At 37.7% G+C, this 19,243-nt stretch overlaps 3 protein-coding genes across 3 annotated transcripts; all 3 read right to left on the bottom strand.

Annotated features, from left to right (window-relative positions):
- Window positions 1–4,149: 4,149 nt before the first annotated feature.
- On the bottom strand, window positions 4,150–7,052 carry tmsb1 (thymosin beta 1). The gene is made up of 3 exons (XM_062425945.1): window positions 6,997–7,052; window positions 6,049–6,163; window positions 4,150–4,327 (listed from the first exon to the last, which is right to left on the bottom strand). Exons 2-3 carry the CDS (start codon window positions 6,149–6,151, stop codon window positions 4,287–4,289), a joined length of 144 nt encoding a protein of 47 aa, XP_062281929.1. The 5' UTR covers window positions 6,152–6,163; window positions 6,997–7,052; the 3' UTR covers window positions 4,150–4,286.
- A 2,407-nt stretch (window positions 7,053–9,459) lies between these two features.
- Window positions 9,460–10,338, bottom strand: LOC133985624 (solute carrier family 25 member 53-like). Its single transcript, XM_062425281.1, has one exon. It carries the CDS (start codon window positions 10,336–10,338, stop codon window positions 9,460–9,462), a length of 879 nt encoding a protein of 292 aa, XP_062281265.1.
- Window positions 10,339–11,335: 997 nt separating this feature from the next.
- prps1b (phosphoribosyl pyrophosphate synthetase 1B) lies at window positions 11,336–15,553 on the bottom strand. The gene is made up of 7 exons (XM_062425323.1): window positions 15,262–15,553; window positions 14,622–14,805; window positions 13,928–14,026; window positions 13,374–13,498; window positions 13,023–13,196; window positions 12,716–12,875; window positions 11,336–12,425 (listed from the first exon to the last, which is right to left on the bottom strand). The coding sequence occupies exons 1-7, from the start codon at window positions 15,381–15,383 to the stop codon at window positions 12,333–12,335; spliced, it is 957 nt and encodes a 318-aa protein (XP_062281307.1). The 5' UTR covers window positions 15,384–15,553; the 3' UTR covers window positions 11,336–12,332.
- Window positions 15,554–19,243: the final 3,690 nt, after the last annotated feature.

A 19,243-nucleotide genomic window follows, 5' to 3' on the forward strand; every position in this document is an offset into this window, starting at 1 on the left:
GGACAGACAGAACAGACCCTTATATACAGTCTATGGAACAGACTGTTGTTGTGGAGTAAGTAGTTGCATGTAACGGCGTTACGTAATTTAATTACAAAATAAATGTAACTAATCTGTTACAGTTACTAAAAAAGGTGTAATTAACTTACAGTTACTTATGAAAATGATGATTACAAAGGGGTTTACATCTGAAGTCAGACCTTTAAGATGTTGCCTAGGAGAAGGGCTTTTCCCTCTTTTTTAATGTTAAACATGTTACTTAATACATATATTGCTGTTTTTTAATTATTATTTATATTTTATTTATTATAATCTTTATTTTTAGTATTTTGTAAATAAATCATGACATGGGCTTATTTGGAACACACATTGGCTTAATGTGCCATTAAGCCATCGTGACACCATTTTGACTTTTGATAAAAAATAAAATATCTTTTTTTTCATAAAAATGTCTTTATTTTATATTCCAAAATCTACATGGACTAATGAATGCATTTTCAAATGAGAGATAAATCTTGCTTTATAAAAAATGATGTACCTTATACATCATGTCCATGAAAAACATCTGGACTTAGATTTTGGTGGGCTTAATGGGTACACATACGCAAACATTCATTAGAAAATTAGAAAAGTAATGAAAAAGTAATCAAATGTAATAAGTTACATTACTTTGATCAAGTAATTGAAATAGTGACATTACTTATTACATTTTAAATGGGATAACTAGTAATCTGTAAACTATTACAGATTACTAAATTACCTAAGCAGGTCTAAAATTAACTCTCTTATTCACCCAACATTCCCCCATGAGCAAGAACTTGGAAAAACTCCCTTTTAACAGGAAGAAACTTTGAGAAGAACCAGGCTGCCTTTATTGGTTGGGTTTGGAGCAAAAGTGGAGGGGGAGAGGGAAGAGAGAGACGCAGAGAAGCACAGTGACAACAATAATAACAATAATACAACACTAATAACAATAGAAATATGAATAATAATAATAGTTGTAGCAGTGGGTATCAATCAGGTGGTCTGCAGCCACATGCAGCAGGTGGTCCACACCTGAAGGTCACCTGCAAAATGAGAAGGTACAAATCTCTTGGGAATATGCCAAGTTACTAACATGCATTAATTGTGCATGCATGTGTAAGGATGGAGACGGAGAGGAGGAGAAATGAGCACAGTGCATCAAGTGAAGTTCCCGGCAGTGTCTACAACAGCATAACTAGGGGTTGCTCCAAGACAAGCCTGGCCCTAACTATAAACTTTATCAAAAAGGAAAGTTTTTAGCCTACTCTTGTATGTAGAGAGGATGTCTGCTGCCCAGACCCAAACTGGAAGATAATTCCACAGGAGTAGCCTGATAACTGAAGGATCTGCTCCCCATTCTAAGAACCACAAGTAAGCCCTCAATCTGGGAGCATAGTGTTCTAGCAGGGTAATAAGGTACTATGGGCATTCAGTCTCATTGTGCAGGAGCAGAGGCAGAAGTCTCAGCAGGAAAACATCTAAAAAGCTTGGCAAATAACACTAAAAGTATCTCCTAGATACTGGCCAAGTCAAGTCAAGTCAAATCAATTTGAGTATAGCCTAATATCACAAATCACAGATTTGCCTCAGAGGGTTTTAGAATCTGTACTGCAATATAACATCCTCTGAAACAACAGAGGAGCGATCCTTCTCCCAGGACAGACAGACACGCAATAGATTTTGAGTGTATAGAAATAGATTGTTGGACAATACAGTGTTACTGAAATGTTATTCCCCACCTTTTTTTCTTGGCTGAACCAAAAAATAAACAATTGTATCTGTTTAATAGCATTATATTCACAATAAATAAAAAGATTTCCTCTGTGTGTGTCTGGTGAAAATTAATTATGAAGACGTCAAGACAAGGGTGACATCCAATCTTATTTAAATGTTCTTTGTAGTGAAGAACATTTAAATAAGATTTCTGGCACAACTTCAAAGGTGAAGTTGTGCCAGAAATCACAACTCTGTGAAAATGAATAGTTTACATTTAGTGGTACAAGACGGTGATGATTTCAGAGTTACACTTTTGGATTGGATCCAAATGTTTAGTTTGTGTGTTAAATCAACTACAAGCTGGTTATGTAGGATTACTTACATATGCTGGACTCAATGCAGCAAAACAGTTAATGGTGTTAAAAAATGACAAACGATATTTGGTTACTGCACACATTTTGTATTGGTTGCCTTTTTCAAAATTGTCATCATTGCCTTTATACTGGACAGAGTGTGGACAGGTATTGGCCTAACACACAAAGAATAGGTATTAACATTAACTTTATCTCTTTACATTCAGGGGAAATAAAGGGAGTTGTGATGCAGCTGAAACTACCTGTATAACTTGTTTTTCGTGAGAGACAACAATCATGTGCACTTGTCACACTGCTGATTCAGGGACAGGCAATACAAATCCAGGTGCAAATTAGCAGTAGGCCTATAACAATGAAATACTCCATTGAAAAACACATGAAGGTTTTGAATCTGTAGTACATGGCCCTAGAATGGCTTTGAAGACATTAAATGAGATTATATATCTTCGTCTAAATCGTATAATTTAGTTGTGTCTTCATCTGTTATTTTTCTTCTTGTGCTGTAATCTGCAGTGCGTGAGCCTGACTCTGACAGTTCATTGGAAAAGAAAACTACATCTATCTGTATCTACTAATTCACTTTTTTGCAGTCATGAAAACGATCATCCCCTTGATTAGAAATGTATTTTTCATGGTCTCTGACTGGCTTTCACACTGCTGAAGAAATGTTAGAAATCTGCACAACTATTCAGATTTTTGAAAATAAATTCCACATCGAAGCCAATTAGATAGTATGAAGTAAAGATTGTCTTTGCTCACAGGTTATTGCTTGCTCCTCTGTGAGCATGTTTCAACAGGTTTATTGTAGAAAAACACAGCCCACGCATCTTAAGCAATCCACATAGATAGTCTGAGGAAACAAAACATGCTTAGCCACTGATCCATGCAAAGCATTCCTCCTCCTTCAGTATGGGCTTTCTGAGGCATGTTCATACTGCTAAGACTCAAGATTTATGTGAACTTGTCATCACCAGCTTAAAAACAGGTGAAGAACTCTCTTAATATGTAAACTAAATTTAGATGTTAAAACTTGCTTTTTATCAATGTGGAATGTCTAACACCTGAAGTGGATCCACGCCCTTTCCTGCAGCAAGCGTAGACCTGCCACAGGTTTTCCATAAAAGTTAGTAAGATACACTCTGCCATTCAAAAATGCAATCAAACTACAGCTCACAGATAAACTGAATGTTCCTGCTGTCATACTATGATCATTATTTTATTACTTTCATTACTCATAAATGACCTTTGGACATGGCAACTGACTTTGATTTTAGACTTTACTATGCCAATCCTCATTGAGTTACATGAGAGTGAGAGTGTCTATAACTAGAAATATTATGGTACTATTACTAACAATAAGTGGACTTTTGTATTATTGTATCCTCACTGAATATGCAAAAATAGATTACAACTGTGACTTATAAACACTGTGTGTTACTGTTTTGTTTGTTAATTGTGTACACTGGAGCACTGAACAACGTAATTTTGCTCTCTTTCACACAGAGTACTCTGACAATAAATTGTACTTTGAACATCATGTTTTCTCATATTAAAAGTATGTAAATTAAAGGAATTACTTATAAAAGATGACACAGTTTTACAAAGTATTTCTGTCTGTTCTCATGTTTATCAGTTTTATGTTTCCTTGAAGTTTCAGTTTTCTGGCATAAGACTAAATAGACTATGTTAAATTGATTGGAGTGCTGCACAAATGACAGACACTAAATCTCAATATTAACAATTAACCAGATGAACCAGTGTAACTCTAACTACCATAATTTTCATTTATTGAATACTAGAGCAGTAATGTTATACCTGCACTGTGGTCTTAGGAGGAGAAACATATTGCAAGATCTGATATTGAAATTATATCTGAGCTTCAAATGTGACAACTTTCATTTATGTTTGCCACTCGTGGTTTACAATTACTTTCACCATGTCCAGTTTACATTAGAAACAATACTGTCCCGGTCTCTTCAAATATGTGGTACATAAACAAGATGGTTCAGCAAGACAGACTTACACAAATGCAAAACATTTTTGAAACATTGATTTTATTAAAACAAAAATATCATCTTATATGTTGTTTTTTGGAACATTTCCTGGTTGGCACCATTTACAGGCAAACTTATGGTATTGATTACAATGCAGTGTCATGCTTGTGTGTTCCAATCATTGCCCTTCCTTATTGGCTTTCTTCTCCTCTTCAATTTCTGTGTGATCAAAAGAGAGACAGAGACAAAGACGGTGGATGTCATAAATATATGAATCATTTTGGAGAATGATGATTAGTCCTAAATTGTTATTAGGACAACAACAACAACAACAACAACAACAACAACAACAATAACCCAAAAAAAAACAACAACCCAGGATGTATAAATCTGAATTGTGATGATTAGTCTTTTTGGTCAGAAAATACTAAGCCTACAACCAACAACTTGTATCTTAACATATATTTTAGTCCTAGGATGTATACAAACAATTTATAAAGCTGTTTAAAAATTATCATCCTTTAAAATATTTTAAACCACAACCGATGTACAACAATAATCTGAGGCATCAGTGTCAAATAACCTAGGTGGTGAGTAAGATTTGACTGTGCAGCAGCTGGTGCGGCAGATGGTTACATGTTTGAGTTTGGCTCTGTCACTAATAAGCTGCCAGAACTTCCATTACATGGTTAAGTGTCTCTTTCTCTCTCTTTCTCAGTTGTTTTCTCAATGATCAGGTATGCACGGACTGGAGTGCAAATAATTAATGAGACACTCTAGTGATTTATTGCATGATAAACATCCACCTCTTTCACACACCACACTCTGAGTGTATAATATTTAGACAGAGCCAGAGAAGAAGGCTCATAGACTGTATAGCATTCCTCATTACAAGCAATGTGTAAAATGTACTCTACAATATTAAGCTGTGAAAGTAAATGTAGAGTGTGTCAGGGTGTGGCTTAGGAGTGAAAAATCTAAAATCTAAATTGAAATAAAAATAAATAATTATGATTTAGTATTAACAGTTCAAGTATACTTATGTAACTTTTGATGAACAGTGGCCACTGTAGCTACAAGCAAGAGTTACAGGCTAATGGTGAACTCTAAAACATAGTTTAACCACAACTCAAGTAGAACAGAGTCATTATTAAATGTCGTACAGCAGTATTGATCTAAAGTTTGTTAATATTAGTTAATATTCTAACAATGGATCAAGTGTGTTTTATTAATAATGAATTTATCTTGAAGTATGCAAAAGTTACATAATCTCACTTGGACTCTTCCAAATCAAAACCCAATTTATTGTGCTATAAGCAATGTTCAACACAGGTTCCTCCTTCCATTGCAACATAATGGATCTCTAATGAGAAAAATCACAGTTAAAGACTCATAAAAAGCCAACATACACCTGCTTCTGTGCTAATACTGATGGTATTTTCCCACTGGCATATAAGTCAGAGTCAGTCAGCGGAGAGTTTCTCAGCCTCTGGAGGGAAAGGATAAGCCTTAAGCCACAAACTCTCCTTTTCTTGCTGCTTCATGTCACACCAGCTCTGACAGTTTATTCATTTCTGACTGTACAAAGCTCCACTCTTTATATATCTTTTAAAGAGACCAAGATCTCATAGTCATAAAAAATGTCTCGTGCGTCACTCTAAGATAAAAGTAGATAATGTGCTGCACTGTAGAGGTGGGGATGGGGCTACTTGTTTCTTATGAACAGGTTGGCGGCACAAGGGCAAGCTCTCAGTTCTTAGGTAGGGTGTGTACTTACAGTTTATCAGTGATGCAATGTTTGCAGTTGCCTGTCGTAATGAAAGGCAGGAAGGTGTTATACTACTTAGAAGAGTGGGTGCGGAAAAGGAAAAACCTGTGTCAAGGGCAGATGGAATTTTTTTTTTTTTTAAGAACCCACTTAGTTCATCTTAAACACCTACCCTCCTTGGTGGGAAGATGGTTCTTTTCATTTGTGCTAGTCTTCCTTAGACTTTTCTTGTTAAACTGCTGCACCTCCTCTTTGACTGGATTGTCGTCACTCATTTTGGAAGGTTTCTAAGTGGGAGAGAGGCAGAGCAAGAATGAAGATTCAAATCAAAACAGGTAGCTTAGCTATTACAAAAGATATGTGGACACGTTAAAAGAATACATGAGAAAGCTATGGCATGATGTCATTATCCTTTTCATCACTCTAGATGTTGTCTGCAGGCATGCTCATACAGGTACTCAAATACAGCCACACCTCAGTTAAGAAAGACTGCTGGGCTGTACTGTGGAGTTATGTAAGCCAGTCACAAGAAACAACACGCACATAGTATAACCTGCTCCAAAGTGGTGTCAGGTTACATTACTGTTATCTGCAGCTATTCAGTACCATTAAGGCTTTATTTGTACACTGTGCATTTATGTCTGGACATTATACAGTGCAAACCAGAGCCAATAAAGCAAATATAAATGAAGTGAGAACTGAGTTGGGAAATTAAATGTTTCAGTTTTGCTAAGTGCGTGGGGAAATTTTTTTTTTAAGATTTTACATGCCCAAACCTACAGATTGCAAAGTCTGTGTTTCAATGTATACGAAGCGCACTTCATATTCACCAGGATATGACAGGTGAAAACAAATGGTCAGATCCGTTACGATAGGTTTGCTTGAAAAAACTAAATTCAGTGATGACTGAACATGTTCCACATAGAAGCCGCTTTTACTGTAGCATGGCAGTTGTATTAGAATAGCTGCAGGCCAATATTGAATAACACCAATAAGACTTCCTACATAGAAATATATTTTTTAAATGAATCATGATGTTGGCATTACTTTGCATAGCAATGATTGACAGTGTCGCTGAATGCAGAAACTGCAGAAGAGAGCTAACTGAGAATCCTCTTACCTGGTGTAGGGGTGCGCGGTGAAACTGTCCTTTACAGGTGAGACGTATCTGTGTAATCCGTGCAAAACCAACGGTTTAAATAGAGGAAACACGCCCATTCTGCACGCCAAACATGGAAACCGATGCTCAGAATCTCATTGGCTACCAAAACTCAAATTTTAATTGGACACACTTAATGCCTACAGGCTGCTCCTTGGACATAGTTATCCACGCTTGCTGTGCAATATTTTCATGTTTTTTCTTCTCTGTACCTGTATGTAAAAATTAACAGTCGCTGTGATGCTGATCAGCGCACTAAGCCCCCCGTTTAGTTAATGTGGATGAGGTTTTTCGTTTGTTTGGTTGGTTGTGGTTGTTTTTTTTTTTTTACACAGTACCATCTAGTGGTGCGGTCACGACACGACATGGGTTGAAAACAAATCCATTCAAACAGTATGAATTCAGCAGCAGTGGAAGAAGTACTCAGATCCTTTACTGAAGTAAAAGTGCAAATACTGCAATGTATAAAATACTCCATGACAAGTAACAGTCCTGCATGAAAAATCTTGAATAAAAAAAATGAAAAATCTTAAAAGTACATAATCAAAATTGCACTTAAGTACATAAAGGGTCACTCACCACATCTGATCAGAATCTGTGAGATGATTAATGGGAGAGGATATCAGAAAAAACAAAGTTCTGATACACAAATGTGTTTTTAGTTTTTGGACTTTTTCTCTAATTTTTGATTTTTGGTGAAACATTTGAACTTTTATTGAAATGATACCATGTGAGAGGTTTAGAGGGAAAATAACTATTTAGTGGAGCTGTTAACCCATAGACATCTGAAACGTGACCCTGACTACACACTGCTTTTTGTAAGACGTCAAAAGCCCAAAAGATTGAAAAACCACTGGTTTCATCTTTAACAATATGTTGTGTTTGAAAGTGCGATATTGAAATGTATTGGAGTGGAAGTATAAAGTAGAATACAATAAAAATGCTCAATTAAAGTACAAGTACATCAAAATTGCACTTAAGTACATTGCTTGAGTAAATACACTTAGTTACTTTCCAAAACAGCATGCACAGCATAGAAACTGCATGACTAATACATTTATTATACATGTCTGTACAAACAATTATTCTTATGTTATTATATAATGTCACAACTATATGTTGAGGTTACAGTCAATGGACATTTTAGACATTCAAACAGATTCAGTTTAATTTAATGGGCAACATTGTGAATAATAAGGCTGCAGTCTGTCCCACACACTGGTGAGAGGCAGGGTACACACGGGGTGGGTTAGCAGTGTATCACAGTGGTATATAGCAATGTACTTTCTGTTTATCCTAACCTGCATGGACACCTACATAAACACAGGTAGAAAAAGCACAGTTATCACAGAAAGGTCCCGCCTGACCGGTGGATTCTTCTTGCTGTGACACATCAGTGTTGACCACTGAGCCACTGTGCCCGAACTCATTTGATCCACTCCTTTAATCTAGCATCTATATCATACTGCACAAAAACACAACATAGTAACAATATATTTTTAACATTTATTCATCTCCATAATGCACTTAAAGGGGAACACCAGTGATTTAGTATTGCCCTCCCATCAAAAAATCTAAGCTGTGGACCATGAAATCACAACATCCCCCGTCCAAGTCCAGGTGCTGACATTTGTTAGATATCATCACTCATCCCTTTACTCTAATTTCTCTACTTTATACTATGATAATACAGACAAAATGTTCACAAGTACTCAAAAAAAGAAAACTCCTCCAGAGCCACAGGGGGAAGTATACTACAACTTGGTGTAATTGCCCTTTTAGACAGTAAAAATAATGCAAGGCACCTGAGATTTACCAGCAGCACCATATTTATATTTCCAGCACACAAATAACTTTGGCTCATAATAAAAACCCAACCCACCACCATGGAGATCAGGGTTCAAGTCCTTGCAGTGGTCCCCTCAGCATGGTTGAGCATTATAATGCACATAATTGTGAACCAGATGATGGATCATGTCCTTGTGGCTGCGATAGGACTTTCTGACATTTTGACATGTCACAGTAAGAAAAACACAGAGGTTAATAATAAAATCAGTGGTTGCTGAACTGAATTTCATTTTCAGGGTCCTGGTATCATGTACACTGACTCACTGTCACACTGTTATGGCTTATTGGGACATACTGTAGATCAGAGTCATTGTGAATGTTATTAATAACACATGAGCGTAACCTATGATGACAAGCATGCCCTGAATTCATGCTGGTATGAAGGAGGGATGGATCTATGGGAGGTGAAGCCCCCTGTTTGCAGAGGGTAAGAAGGAAATGCTGAGAGGTAGAAATGATAACTAATACCATACTAGGAAAAAAAATAATGTCTGCATGACATATAATCCATGTAAAGTAGCTGTACTGTTTTCTGGATAATCGACAATAAAACAAACTATTGTCAGCTGTGTGTCCTTAGCCTGAACGTTTCTCCTGACTGTCATAGATAGCTGTGGTGATTCCCCATGTGATACATGATCTCAGAATTACTAGGGAACCACCTCGGTAAAGCAGAGCCAAACTCCGCTGTCGGGATTCCCACAGCACCCTCCAACAAGCCATGACGCCTTTCATGTCCCCTCCCACCTGTGCCTGCATGTTTGCCACAAGCACAGACAGTGGGTACAGACCCAGACTGATTGCCATGGAGGTCAGCGTCCCAGACATGAAGGAGGAGACCATGGGAGGGAGCCCCTGTCCAGCCACAGCATCACGCACAGGCCCTTTCAAGCCAAAGTAAAGGGAGCTACCCAGGGCGTTACGGGCTGTAATGGGCAGGAAGGCTCTGTAGTACCCAACGGCTGGCCTCTGTGCTTTCAGGCTGACAAGAATGCTCTTCAGGGTTGGTAGATTACGGTCATTCTGGCCATTCTGCAACACATTCTGGACACGCTCAAAGGGGGTAAAGACGATAGCCTCTACCATACCTGCACCAAACCCAGCGAGAGCAGGCAGAGCAGAAGTGGAGATGTCACTGTGGGACGACAGGGTGAGATGGCGGAGGAGGGTGTCCTGAAGGCCAAAGAGCAGTGTACCATTCAGCGTCCTCATCAGTAACGGCGGGGCCACACCCCTGTAGAGCTTTGCAGGTCCCTCTTTGTAGAGCTGTCCCACTGCACTGTGAACCGGGGTGTTGTGGATTTGTTGACGGAACACAGTCTTGTAGACAGGGAATACGATAATGGTGGGGAGGGTGGAGAGCAAGCTGGAGGTCCCTCCATGCAAGTAGCTGTGGAAGCGAAACATCGAGTCCCTAAGGCCTTCTTCATGTTTATGGTCGGAGCCTCCTGTCATTCTTGAGCTGAGAAAAAATGACGTGAAGTACAGACTACACAACACAGACCGCAGAGCGATGCTTTCTCTCTCTCTCTCTCTCTCTCTCTCTCTCTCACTCACAGGCGCTGGATGGATGGACAGTCACACAAACACACACACACACACACACACACACACACTCGCTCCCTCTCGTGCGCGCACTGCATGATCAATCAAACACACGCAGTCACGCTCTTGCTTGCTCGCTCCAGATTCCGGGATGTTGTATCTAATTTGCGGGCGTCAGGGAGTCGCTATCATTATGCGGGAGTGTCCCGGAACTTCCGGGAGAATTAGGGTTTCATTTTAGGGGTACAGTTAGCTCTGCTGATTTCGTAACAGTTGCATGACATGAAATAATTTGTGTCATCAATAAAAAATAATTAAACCAAAATAGAAATGTACTCACTATAACAGTTGTCACCAGGCAGCCAAAACAGAAATGTAAAGCGTGGTGTCTATTTTAATTCTGCATAATAGTCCGTTAGTCTTCAATTTGTCTTTCCAAGTCGGCTCGTTAATTTATTATTATTGGTCCACTTAAGACAACAACGCCGCTTCCTTCTTTTTCAACTCTAATATAATCATACACACTCAGATTCTGAGAAGATCATGTGAAGTGAAACCATATCGAGGTAACCGGGTGTATGGATCGTTAATCTGCCGGTGTCTTCTATCGTCCCGCCTCTTTCAAAATAACCATTGGTCAAGACGGCCTACGTCACGAAGTCGGGGATTGGTTTTTTCTTTCATCAATCAAGGCCGTCGGGTCAGGGGTGACGAAAAAAGTAACTTAAATGTATTGAGCGTCATCTATGGTAGCAGCTCCAGTCATGTATAACATTTCAATATTCAACTAATAAACATGTATCTATAGAAACTGAAAGGCAATTGTGCATTAATACAATAACACATGATTGATAATTATACTACTACTACTAATGATGATAATAATAATACAAGAGCCATGTTTAAGATTGAACGCATATTTCATTTTATTAAGAACGCATCTTCAGATAAATGATGCATTCATCCTACTGAAAAAGTAAACACAAAGGTTTGGAATATGCACATAAATGACAAATCCTTCCTCCAGACATACAAAAAAAAAGAAAAAAAAGCAGGTGAACATTTCTGAAGGAAGCTCCAGCCTGCAGAGACCCCCCGCCCCCCCAGAAAAAAACCAGACAGCTTCTGTATGGAAAGATCTTCAACGTACAACCTCGAAGGGAAACCCTGGACACTGGGCAAACCCCACTCAATGAGGGCACCTCAAGAGTTGAAACAAACATGTCAAACATATTCTACAGCCTGATAAGACACGTGAAAGTTCTTCATCCAGTGAGAAATAAACAGCAAAATAAGGGGTGGGTTAAAAGGATACGACTGGAGGAAAAAGCATTTCATTTCAGACTGTTGAGGCACTCTTGGTTGAGTGGAGCTTCAGTGGCACTGTAAACTAGTTCAATACACATTCACTTCATTAATTATATTCTTTGAAACAGCAGAGAATACAAGAGCAACATGAAAAACTACACTCGTTCATTGTAACAAAAAGCACTGTAACAGCTTTATATGCCAGATGCTTCTCCTGACCACTGGAACCTGCCAGGGATATTAATAAGCTCTTTGACAATAGATAGAAATGACTCGTGGTGAGGTGACATGGTCAGGAGAAACTCTGTATCTAACAGGTTATGAAAGGGGGATAAACACTTATTTATCCAGGTACAATAAATATGCTTGCCTAAACTGATAGCTTGCGATTGCTTTGGTGCCCAAGACATGAAGGGACACTGCTCAAGAGGTAAGGGACTCAGGGGAGTGTGGGTCAGCATTAGTAACAGACATGACATGAACTTTTTTCATGGTTAGTTAGCATTACATTGTTGCTAATGGTTGTGTTTGGGTTGGATAATTCCCTCTTCTTTTATTTGGTGTAACAGCACAGAGTTGATGGTGGACACCATTTGTTACAAGGGGACATGGCTAAACAGGTAAGACACAGATTCCCCGTTGTGAGTTCTACGGATGGCCTCTGCAAGGATCATGGATATGTCGATAACCTGGAGAAAGAGAAGATGGGATATTACTATTTATAAGTACCTCATTAAGCAAGAATATCAGCTTCTTAAAGTGAGGATTTGCTTCTTACCATTGTAAATACCTATAAATACCATTGACCAGACAAAATAATCAACCTGAAGACACCCCTTTGGCCTCTGGGAAATTGTGTTTAATATTTAACAGACTGCATAAAAACTTATATTAAAAAAATGGTATATTGTTTTGTATTATTAGACAATGAAATTGTTGAACCAAGAGAGTGAAACTGATGTGAATTTTGTATCCTGACCTGTATTTTGGGACAATGCTTCATCTTCTCCTCCTGAGGGATTGTATTAGTGACAACAACGGCTTCAAAGCAAGCATTGTTGATGCGTGAGATAGCCGGGCCAGAGAAGATGCCGTGGGTTAGTATGGCATACACCTTGGTGGCACCAGCAGAAATTAGTCTAAGTGAGAGAAACATGACATTATATCCTGGAACAGGTCTTTAAATCGAATATGGTAATGAGATCTTCACAAGTTAGAAGTCAGTTGTTGGTCAAGTAGTTTTATTTCATCAAGTTCCCAATTTACAACAAAAGCATTGTGCTTACTTGTCAGCAGCATGGCAGATTGTGCCACAGGTGTCAGCCATGTCATCGACTAGAATGGCGACCCGATCAGTCACATCTCCAACAAGAACCATGCGGTCCACTTCGTTTGCCTTCTTCCTCTCCTTGTGAATGAGAGCAAAGTCCACATTCAACCTGTCTGCTATTGAGGTGACCCTGCAAAGGGAAAGTATAACATTAGAGTTACGGTTAAACAAAACAAACCTTATTGTTAACGTCAAATTAAACCCTTGTTAAAGATAACAAAAGCCAACAGACTTTTAATCTAAAGTAAATTCCAGACATGATGAAGGTAAACTATGCTCAAGGGTAGAACAGCTACAGCAAACATACCTCTTGGCTCCTCCTGCGTCAGGTGAGACGATGGTACAGTTCTTCCATTCAGGGATGTTCTCTTTTATCCATTTTAACACAGCTGGCTCAGCATACAGGTTGTCAACAGGGATGTCAAAGAACCCCTGGAAAAAGATAACAGTGGTTTGTGGACTGGGGTCACAGGAGCTGAATACTAATGTTTGAAAAACTGTAGAAGGCTCATGTTTTTCTCTTAATGTCTTTGCTTATTTCTATTTAACTATTTTTAATTTTATTTAAATGTATCTTTTTTTGTTTCTTTTACATTTTGGCTTGATGCATTTTATCTTTCTTGTAAAGCACTTTGAATTTTGAATCTTGTTGAAGGGCACAATACAAATATAGTTGCCTTGCCTTTGTTGATACCTATGTAAATGTTAGGCTTTGAAAATCAGGTTTTTAGTTCTAATAAGTAAGTTTTTCAAAAACAGGAACAGGTTTAGACTATACACCACAATGATTCAAGGACTGATTAATGCCAGGAAAGTGAATAAGCTGCAATTCTATTTGGGTCTGCTTTTTGTGTTGCTCACCTGTATCTGAGAGGCGTGCAAATCCATCGTTATAATATGATCTGCACCTGACACAGACAACATGTTGGCTACCAACTTGGCGGAGATGGGAGCTCGGCTCTGCAATGAAAATAGATCTTGTCAGTCACATGGAATAGGCATGGCTCATTCTAAATATAACATTGAACTGAGAGCTTTGCAGTTTTTAAAAATTATACCAGTCAGAAAATGTTTCTTTAATATGTATCACAAATCAAATTGATAATATTACAATATTTGCATCAATTTAAGTTACAATATTATCTGATATAACCATTGATATTAATATTTAACATGTCAGCAAAAAATTTTTTGGCCTAACCGTCACATGGTTCTAAGTTCAAGAAAGATACAACACTTATTGCTATATAACAGAGATATTAAAGATCTACCCGTTCTATTGATTAATAGGTTTTCATTTAGGAAATGCAATATTTCAGTCAAGCAATATGATTAAAATGTTATGACAAGTACTTATCCACACAAGATGAAATGGGCTTGCAACTGAAACAGCAAAGCAAACACAGCAAGGCAAAGGACAAAAAAAACAAAAAAAAGAAAGCAAATATGCCATGTCAAGGAGTCGTTGATGGACATGGCTGCAGGCGTCTTGTCATGATGCTGGATGGCAAATGGCATGACAAAAGGTAATTAGACAGATATCCCTCACCCCCACCTTGTCCTTCTTGTCCTGGCGTGCATAAGGAAAGCAGGGGATGACAGCAGTGACCCTGGAGGCGGAGGCGATCTTGCAAGCATTTATCATTATCAGTAACTCCATCAAATTGTCATTGATCTCCCCACAGCCACTCTGCACGATGTACACATCTTCCCCACGTACACTCTCCCCAATCTCCACGCTGTAAGAGAAGAGAGGTGACAAGACAAACAGCACATTAGCACCATAGAGCTAACACACAATGACAGGCAAGAGACAGATGAGCCAGAGTAAACAATGGCTTGTGTCTGCATGTGCTGAGTCTTGAAACAGGGTAAAAATGGAGAAAACTGGCACGCAGAGTTAGAAAATGTTAGAAAAAAAAGCACGTTTAATAGGACACATAATCGGACACTTTAATGTTTAGCAGTGTTTTGGGCAGTTTAACATCAGGTGACTTGGTTGCTAAGCATTACAAGGCAGGTTGTTAGCAAAAGCCATGCGTGGACTACAAGTTCCTATTAACACTTCGCGGCAATTTCAGCGTGACACAACGTTTCTAATTAAATCCGTGTGGCTAGGCTACACGATTTGCGCAGTTGTTTCACCTCTGACAAAAAGCTCTAATCAATACAGCTAGCAATGGTCATCAACTCACCATGTTTCCTGGTTGCTAAATTTCTTCGTAACAACCTTGCCCAGCTCCAGACCCAGGCGGTCTGCTATTTTCTGCGACAGGTCCGGATGTGAGCTACCGCTGAATATTTTGATATTAGGCATTTTGTTGCTGTCCAGGGCGTCGTTCAGTCCGAGCGGGCAGCTGTCGAGTCAGAGAGGTCGAAAAGTCCCAAGACAACAACTGCAAATTAATCAACAGTTGACGGGCTACTCTTAGCGAGCTAAAGTGTGTTGCCTACCTATCCACCATTATGTCCCACACATCGCGCATGCGGTTCTTCCCCCCACGCTTTCACTTACGTCGACGCCGTGATTACGTCATCCGGGCGTGAGGCATCATTCAATGAGCCTGCACAAACTGATAAAAAAATAAAAGCGTATATGTGCACTAAAATGCGAGTTCATGCTCATATAAACTGCTTGCCAACCGCTAACAATAGTCAAAGAAGAAGAAGAAAAAGTGAGTTAATGCTCCTATAAATAATTGTTTAAAAAAATATTCTTAAAATTAATGGATATTGTAAACCCAGCCTTTCTAAACCCCAAATGTTTGCAGGACCTCTGAAAATGTGAGCTAGAATTTTGAACTGGATATGTAGTAGAAAAACACTGAAGAAATGAGCTAAAATTATATATGTTTGTTGTCCGGTATATGCAATTAAAAATATAATATCTCATACACACTTTAGTAATCAATCAAGTAATCTAGTGAACAAATTGGAAAGGTAACAAGAACTGTTTATTTTATTTTCATAATAACAACATTTAACGTTGTCATTTTGGTCCCAATGGCTTTGTAGGGCCTCAGAGACAACATGTTCATATAAGACAACAAACAAATGTGTTCCAGCAAAATACAGTCCCTAAAAGAGGTAAGAATGAAAAAAAAATGGGGGAAGGGACAGCACTGGTAGTTCAACAGTATAGGCCTTTTCTCACAGCAGATATTTTGTCTTGTCATATCCAAGTGTTTGCTCTAGCCCTAACCCAGTAAGCTGTGGCAGTATGACAGTGTGACTAGCGTAAACTGAAGCAACTAAATAGAACTCAGCCATTAATTTTGTTACCTGTGCTTTTCCCACTGTGACATGTCAAAATGTCTTCTATGAATGAAGTCTATTAACTATTACAGCAACGTAGTGCTGTATATTTAGGGTTGACTTATGTGTAAAATGGTGAGTGATAATGATTTCTTACATCCACAACTTCTTATAATTTTACTGGATTATCTCTCTTGCTGCCATTTTTTGTAATTTAACATAACCATCTTGCAGTATTTTTGGCAAAGAGGCTCCCCTGGCTGGAGATTGGCTAAGTTTATACTCTATTGGCTTTTTAAAATCTTAGCAATAAGACAAATAACATACACAAAAAACCTAGTAAGTACGTTTATGTTAAATAGCAGCACCACAAAACCATTTACCATGAATGGTTGTTGTTTCAAGTGTTTGATATGTACATTGTTGAGTCAACATTAGTTTTTGCCAGAGGCAAATGAATGAGGCATCCACAACAGTAAGAACCTGCTGGAAGCAGCAGAGAAACGCTTCCAAATAATTATCTTTCACGTGGCGTCATTTGTTTGAAGTCATTTTAACGGACACACCATGACTTCTGCAAGTTTACAGCATGCAATGTCATTTCCAAATTCTCCGAAAGAGTTTATATAATATACTTTATTGCTCTTAAAACATGGGTTAACTTTGTACACAGACAGAAAACCACAGTGACGACAAGATCATTGACAGTAAATTAAGACAGGAATGAATAGGTGCACATAAAGAAAACAATGGATTAAGCCATGGCTCATTGTGTGAATGAAACACAGACAAATCCACAGTTTAGCAAAGCAACTGGACAATGACAACCATATAAATGTTTATCAGTAATGCAATTAAATTTCAAGTGCTGATGAGAGAATATTGTCTGATAGTTTTGTTTATAAAAATAAACATGTCCCATGCTTTATACTTATAATATACTCTTTAAAATATATGTTTTGCTATTAGTCTCTATGTTACATTACTACTATAAATAATTACATTACAGACATGTTTTATCTTTTCCTTTTTACAAAATAGTGAAGAGTTTAGATAAATCTTCAGGTTACAAGTAATGTTTTAAAAGTGTTACTTATTCTCTCAAATATTTGAGCTTATTATTTACATTTACAGTGTAGAATAATACATTTCAATACCGAATATCATGTGGAAAACATTTACATATATGCCACCACGGCCTTTAATTTTTGCCTGTTTTTTCCATGATAGAACTGGAAAACTATCTGTACAAACAGTATCATCATCATCAGTGACCAAAGTATCTGCCCCTGAAAGTCTAATAAGTCTAATAGGGAAAACATGCAGTACAGTGACAGGGAAAACACTGTATATGGTTATGGAAAATGCCACATCAACAGCGAAGGAAAAACTGTTAAAAGAGAGTGCTTGTAGACACCATGAATGTGTTTGTGTAAAATGTGTAAAATGAAAGGTGTTAATGATGGCTATACTGCAAAATTGATGAATAATCACATAGTTTTTGATGTACACATGATGTACACACACAGAAATATTTATAATAGGGTTGGGCGACATGGACAAAATCAAATATCACAATATTTTTCACCAAATACTTCAATATCGATATTATAACAATTGTAGGGATGACTATTGGTGCTTTCATAAAATATTTACACAATGAGATTTTTTAATAAATGATCATCAGTAATGTGGATAAAATGAGTAAGTGGGTAGAGGCAAATAATAGAACAGCTAGAACAGTCTGATAAGTTCAGAAAATTACATCACTTTACTGTAATGCAGCCTTTAAAACCAGGAAAAGACAACACTTATGCCATATCACGATATTACAATATTCAAAATCAGACAGACAATATCTAGTCTCACATCATGATATTGATATAATATCGATATTGCGCAGCCCTAATTAATAATGAATAATCAAAGCTGAAATGATTAAAAACTAACCAGAGTAATACATTAAGGTGCCATTAAATGAATACCAGAATTGACTTCTGATTTATGTTAAATATTTTGCATTGGTAAGTTTATTTGTTATGTCCATGTTGTTGTATGGTGTTCAGTATACTACAGTTAGTTTCCTGCCACCTAACAGCCGAATACCTTCATTCAAGGATGTACAGTATGGTTACTGTCATCATTAAAGAGCACAAAACAAATAAGTAAGTACAGATAATCACAAGTCATCATATACAGGATTTTATGAACGTTTGAGTAAGGTTTACTGGAGTACTGTGTTGTATGCCAAAGGACAGCTATTTTTCCTTTTTTTTGGGTAAAAAACAGCAATATTGCGTTTCTTGTCTTTAGTATTGTGGCAGCTTTGTTGTCTCTATTAATTTGGTTTGACAGCACTTTCTTTTAACAGTATGCCCAGTATACATATTAGGCCAGCACAAGTATAAAGCCTCTGTGATTAATTTCCAGTAACAAGAGGATGAGACACAAAGAAGATTTCAGACAGGAAACAGATGTGTTACTTTTATTAAAATACATAGAAAACTACTTTGTGTGTTTCTTATATATTTGCTAGATTGCACAATGTAGAACAGCACATAGAAAGCAAATTTGTTTATACTGTATCTGAAAACCTGAATAAAAACAAAGGATCCTTTGAAACGGGTACGTTTTAGCTTTGAGGAGATGATTTATGTAAAACTGGTGGTGTGGACTCAAGTGGGTTTTCAGCAGCAGAGTGAATAAAAAACACTGAATCAAACATTAAAAGATACATCTCAACCTCAGAGCTAATTTCAGAAGTTGTGTAAAATCCTAGTGATAAACTTACTCTCTTGCAAGTGGATGGGTATATTTAAAACTATGTCACAACAAGTGAGATGCAAGTGAGATATGGATCAGTGATGGTGTAAAATACTGTGTGTTAGGTACAGTGTGGGTACTCCTTCTCTACAGCTGATG

The sequence above is a fragment of the Scomber scombrus genome, chromosome 9 (genome assembly GCF_963691925.1).
Source record: "Scomber scombrus chromosome 9, fScoSco1.1, whole genome shotgun sequence".
Taxonomy (NCBI): domain Eukaryota; kingdom Metazoa; phylum Chordata; class Actinopteri; order Scombriformes; family Scombridae; genus Scomber; species Scomber scombrus.

What these genes read in the sequence shown, in the direction of transcription:
- tmsb1 (XM_062425945.1), bottom strand. Translation starts at nt 6,151, where the DNA reads ATGAGTGACGACAATCCAGTCAAAGAGGAGGTGCAGCAGTTTAACAAG. An exon ending in CCATCTTCCCACCAAGGAGG is followed by an intron (nt 4,328 to 6,048) that starts GTAGGTGTTTAA and finishes TTGATCACACAG; the next exon opens with AAATTGAAGAGGAGAAGAAA.
- LOC133985624 (XM_062425281.1), bottom strand. Translation starts at nt 10,338, where the DNA reads ATGACAGGAGGCTCCGACCATAAACATGAAGAAGGCCTTAGGGACTCG.
- prps1b (XM_062425323.1), bottom strand. Translation starts at nt 15,383, where the DNA reads ATGCCTAATATCAAAATATTCAGCGGTAGCTCACATCCGGACCTGTCG. An exon ending in TGCACGCCTCTCAGATACAG is followed by an intron (nt 13,499 to 13,927) that starts GTGAGCAACACA and finishes ATCTTTTTCCAG; the next exon opens with GGGTTCTTTGACATCCCTGT. An exon ending in GACGCAGGAGGAGCCAAGAG is followed by an intron (nt 13,197 to 13,373) that starts GTATGTTTGCTG and finishes TTCCCTTTGCAG; the next exon opens with GGTCACCTCAATAGCAGACA.